We start from the raw sequence: 5,922 nt of genomic DNA on the forward strand, positions 1-5,922 counted from the left end.
GTGATCTATTTATTTTCTTTAGCGGCTTTTAATATACCGTTCCTGTGAATTTCTGGGATCTTGATTATTATATGTCTGGGTGTGGTTTTCATTGGGTTGATGTTATTTGGAGTTCTATATGCTTCAGTTATCTGAAAGTGAGATTGTTGCCCCATATTTGGGAAGTTTTCTGCTATTGCTTCTGCCCATATTTTTATATCATTTGTATTGACTCCTTCCTTCTCATTGATTAGTCTCACACTGTTCATCTTTGCATCATCTTACAGGTATTGAATTATTTTTTTCCTGCATCCTAGTTGTTTTTAAGAGATCTTTTCTTACTTTTTCATTGGCTGCAATGGTATTTTTAAGGTCAGAAAGTCTATTTTCACTTTCACTCGAACGGTTTTGCCAGCTTGTGATTGAGCCTTTAATTTCCTGCATATCACTTTGAATCTGTTTCATACATTCGATTTCTTTCCTATATTGCTTATTCAGAGGTTTCATCATTTTTATATTCTGTTCTATTTTTTTATCAGTGTATTCTTAAGAGGCACTTAGTATTTCTTTGATTATAGTTATCACTAAATTTTTTAGTCCAGAATTATTTCTGATCTGATTTCTTCTATACCTTTGTGCAGTTGTTTCTTTACTTCCAACGCTATGATTTCAGAGATATCAGGTGTGTGATTTCCAGTTTTCTCTGTTAGTGTCTTCTGCATTTGTACTGGGTGGACTTGGGGCCTGAGACTGCATTTTGTTCCTTCTCTTCGTCATTTTGTATACCACTATCTTCTGACCTTGGGTGTAGAGCTTAGATAGAGTTATTACCTTAGCACCAGGTCCAGATCTACGAAGTTCATACTCCTCTAGATGGGTATTGCTTGGATCTGGCTGGGGTCTGACTGCTGTGCTCCACTTCTTCCTGCTGCAGCCATTGGAGGTGAACCCTCTGTGTCACTCTGGCAAGATGTTCTGCTCCTGAATCAGCTGGGTGGGTCTTGCCTCTAGCCCCTTTGCAGGAAGTTCTGTTGAAGGGTTCCACACTGGGTCTGCACTCTGGGTCGAATGAAGATCCAGTGGGCCTCAGGCAGTCTCACTCACATGCTGGGCCTGTGCTCTGGGTCTGTTCGGGATCTGGCAGCCCTGGGTCTTCTCACTCTCACACTGGGCCTGCGCTCCAGGTCTATTCCTTCATATGATTTTCAACAGCCCAAAATCCTTACAAAAGGTAACAAGGCCCTACATTATCTCTATTATCTTTCTGCCTCCATATCCTACAATCACATTTCATTGGCCACCTGCATTTTCCTTGAACATGTCAGTCTTGCTCCAGTTTCTGGGCATTTGCATTTGCAGTTTTATGAATGCTTTTCTTCTAAACATCCATTTTATGACTTGCTCCTTTACCCATTTTAGACTTTTTACTTGAATGCCATCTCTTCTGGGGCATTCTGTACCCAATCAAATGCTACACCCTTTCATGCAAATATATTCCTTAGCTCGAGCTTTGTCTTTTTAGCCCTAATCACCATGTAACATTCAATATATGTTACTTCTCTTTTTATTGCCTATACCACCTCTCTACATATAAACTCTATTAGGGTAGGTTTGCTCACAAATACTTCATTCACTTGGGATATGAGTGTTACATATACACCATACACACTGTTCATTGATCTTAATCTTTTAAAAAAAAGAGGACATAAAAAGTAACTACAGAATCACTGGTATTTAAGAGGGAGACAACAACTAGGCAATTCTTCACTGTCTAAGAGGAAACATTTTATCTCAAAACTGGTGATTCCACTCTCTATGATATATTAGAAAATTTTTTTTTCAGTACTAAATACTAAAATCAAAACCTTCATGTGGAGTTATATCTCCAACCCTCTTTTTATTTTAGGATAGGTTCTCACTAAGTCTTTGAGTTGTCCAGGGTGGGTTCAAATTTGTGAGCGCTAGGATTATAGGTAAGCACCACTACATCTGGCTTATTCATCAAGTTTTAAAGATTCTCAACTCTAAGGTCCTCTTCAGAAATCTTAAAAATGTGTTGTTGGTTGTTTCAATGATAGAGAACTGTTAGTGATATGTAATACTTGTGGGACAGAGTTGTAATATGTGGGAATGATAAAAGAACTGCCCCAAAGGCCAAGCATTCTACAGTCAAGATAGCCTTCAGCAAAGAACACAAATATAATAATATGGACCTTCTATTTAAGATTCTATAGTAAAGATGACTATAAATGATTCATAAAAAATGAGTACTTGTTAAGGTTTAGAGACACTAAAAAATTTCAAAAAAATGTTTCATTTCTATAGTCACTAATTCACATAGACCACAGAAATATATTTATTAGAAATTTTAAAAAGTACTCACGAATGGAAGGTGTCATTGCTTTGCTGTTCGCAGAAGATGCCTACACAGTCTTTCTGTTCTTTTGGTGTATAGCCTTTATCATAGAGTTGTGTCAGTCCAATTGTAAAAGAAAACAAAACAAGAAGAAACATTCCAAGAAATTTTCCAAAGTCTTGTAGCATCTGTCCCATTGAAATCTGTGGAATGTATGGCACAGGAGCTCAGTAAGTTTCAAAAAAAAACTAGGTAGTAATTGAGTTCCTCATACTGTACTTCTCTGATGAAAATATATCTCAACATAATTGTAGCCAGCTGTGTGTCTCACGGGAAATACAGGAAGCAATCTTTCTGTTCACCCATTTGATACAATTAATGGCAACATACATGCATGTGTCAAAAGTGTAAATGGGTGAGTTTTATCCACATTATGTGTCATGTTACATTTTGTGTATTTATAATTTTCTAATTAAATGTTTTATTTTGATTTCTAGTAGAATTATCCCAATTCAGTACAATGTTAGATAACAATATACTTTTACAAGAAGTAAGGTATCAGTTAACTTGGCTACTGAAGAGAACTTGGACCATATCAGACAAAAAAATTAGTGATGTGTGACAGACAGAAATGTACAGAATGAAGAGACCTTGATTCAGATGAGGAAGAAAACAGTAATGTACATAAATGTTTGACTACTCAAAACTGCTACAAAACAGCCATGTATATGTGAATGATCCAATGTTAGAACTAGGTCAGAAGCTGTTACGAGGGCCTTGCCAAGGGTAAAACCTACTGGATGGAATGCCAACTGTGTGGTTCAATGTTGGAAACTGTTTGTAACATATAATATGCTATGACATGTTTTAAAATACAATGAAATACAAGAAAACATTCTCTATGCATCAATACTAATTCTCAAATATATGCTTATCATAACATTTCACTATCTGCACTAAAAGCCTCAGAACAGGACTTTGTAATTCCAATGGTCAGAATCTAAAGGATTTATGAGAAGTTACAGATGTGGCATTGAGATTTTTTGGAACAATGATGTGCAAGAGATTTGGTTTCTTTCAAAACTCCCTATGTTTTGATGACAAAAAGACTTGCCGCAACAAAAAAAGAAAAGAAATCCAATAATTTGGCTGCTACTCAATCATTTGTTGAGAGCTATAGCAATTTTATACACCATCTAAATACATGACAACTGATGAACAACTTCCATTTTGTAGTTCTTGAAGCTTTCAGCAATATATGCCAAGTAAACCTTCCAAATATGGTATAAAAATAAAACCTTTACAAAGACACAAAGACATTTTATACCCTGAATTAAGCAATGTGTACTGGAACTCATCCACCAGGCTTTATTTGTGCAGTAAAAAACCATATGACTTCATGAACAGACCTGTTGCAGCTTTCAAATAGTAACCCAAATGTCACATTTGACTACTGGTTCACTAGTAACACCCTAACGTTAGTCACATTTGCTAAAAGAACACCTGTTGAGCAGCACAGCAACCAATCATAAGAACAAAGCTGACATTCCAAAAAAAATCCTGCAAATTCACAATAAAGAAATGTTTAGTACAATCTTAATAAATTCCTAAAGGACAGCATTTCTTCTCTAGAATTGCCCTAGACTCTTGCTAAAGTGATCAACTTTCTTTCACTCTGGATCCATTGTAAAAGTATTATGTGTGAGCATTTTTTGTAATTTAGATCTGAATAGGATATCTGAAAGGTTTATTCAAGCTTAAATTTCATTCTTCTTCATACTCCTTTTGCATCTTGGGATTAGGTACTTTTAATAAATCTTGTGGTTTAAATTGAAATACAAATTTAGAGAATAATTTGACAGTAGTTTTTGACCTACTACTTCAATTCGTAGGAGTGTACCAACAGGTAGAAAGTATTAAAAGATGCATATATACATGATGAATTTCAATGTGGCATTGTTGGAGGTAGAAAGAAAAGACAACCTGAAACAAAGAATATTCCAAATGTAATTTTTAAAAAGAACAAAGTACATCTGTGTGTGATGGCACAGAAAGATCTCTATAAAACATTAAGTAAAAAAAATGGTGTGGGACATTTTGTGTGTACGTATACGTACATAATGGCCCCCATCTCTATTTTTTAATAACTATTTAAATTTATTACATGCATTTATTCCTTTTAAGATACAAAACTCAGTGTTTCAAAATATCCTCCCAAAATTTTAACCAGATTTATACAATTAATCAAATCCAGCTTCAAATTAAAGTCCTAATTGAATCAATCCTTCAAACACAGCACATGGCCACTTCGAATGATAGAAAACGTAGCCACAGTGGACAAACTCTTCTAGCCTACTAAACTAGGCCAGCTAATTAAGCAGAAAGGTGTGCTAACAGCTTTAGGCATACCCAAATAGTGACCTGGGCTCTGCAAGTGACTAGACTTACTGTACTTACTTTTCAAAGCTTTATGCTTCTCTCACTTGGCCTCTTTGCAAAATTCTGACAAAAGAACTAGGGAGTATTTAGAATCAGAAAGCTTGAAATAAGTGAGAAAGAGAAGAAACAAATTCTCTCTTTTTTTGCATTAATTAATGCCAGCTTTATTAGGTCACCATGGGGAAAAATCATTCAATCTGATTGGGAGTGTTCATAATAAAGCCATACTGTATCAGGAAAACTTAGTAACTTATGGCATAAGAATTCAGCAACTGCTTTTGGTAAGTATAGAAAAAAAAATACCTTTGAAGAAAGCTTAAACACTGTAAGCTTATAGGTAAATAAGATTTTTCAAGAATAACTATATATATTAATTTTTAAAACTTGGTTAAAAAAAGTGGAAGCTTTAAAATAACAATACTTTCAATTTTAATATCAAGGTGAGCAGTATTAAATGAGGACACCATAGACTTCATGGCTTATCTTTGAAAGCATATTAGTTCCTATATAACATGGAAAAAAACTAGAACAGTGAATATTACAACGGAGAATACTGGCTTGGAGACAACTAAATATCCGTGTAAAAGGCAAATATTAAAAATAGTAAACTTATTTTATACTGAGAAATATTACAAGGTTTAAATATTTGAAAATGTCATAATCATATGGTCTAATATATTGCTTAAAACAACTTACTAGTTTTACTTGAGAAACATGAAAATTTCAGAATAGAGAGAGATAATTAAAATATCAATGTTGAAATTCACAGAATTAATATTCGTATACACAGAAAAAACATGTCCTGGTAATGGAAAAATGGAAATAAAGCTGGAGTCAGTGATACATGCTGACAGTCTGAGCTCAGGAGGCTGCGGTGTGAGAATCTGAGCCCAGGAGCGAGTGAGACCAGCTTAGGTAGCATGAACCCCTATCTCACACAAACAAAAAAGAAATAAAGAAAAAAAGGAGGGAAGGAAGGAAGAACAGAGGAAGGGATGGAGAGAAGGAAGACTTGGCTAGCGTAGCTTTAAAAATTATAGCACCAATGCCGAAAACTCAAACTTGACCCGTGTCTATCACCATGTACTAAACTAAAGTCAAAATGGATTAAAGATCTAAACATTAAAGCAGAGACACTAAATCTCCTG

The 5,922-nt window shown here is 34.9% G+C and overlaps 1 protein-coding gene across 3 annotated transcripts in view; it reads right to left on the bottom strand.

Annotated features, from left to right (window-relative positions):
- The window catches only part of Trpc1 (transient receptor potential cation channel subfamily C member 1), a 97,822-nt gene that overhangs the window by 7,058 nt on the left and 84,842 nt on the right, over positions 1–5,922 (bottom strand). For all 3 annotated transcript variants that reach the window (XM_004629214.1, XM_004629213.1, XM_004629216.3), the window contains one exon: positions 2,363–2,538. In XM_004629214.1, coding sequence (XP_004629271.1) covers positions 2,363–2,538 — 176 coding nt within the window. The remainder of the gene's footprint in view (positions 1–2,362; positions 2,539–5,922) is intronic.

This window comes from Octodon degus, unplaced genomic scaffold (assembly GCF_000260255.1).
Source record: "Octodon degus isolate 3935 unplaced genomic scaffold, OctDeg1.0 scaffold00028, whole genome shotgun sequence".
In the NCBI taxonomy this organism is placed as follows: domain Eukaryota; kingdom Metazoa; phylum Chordata; class Mammalia; order Rodentia; family Octodontidae; genus Octodon; species Octodon degus.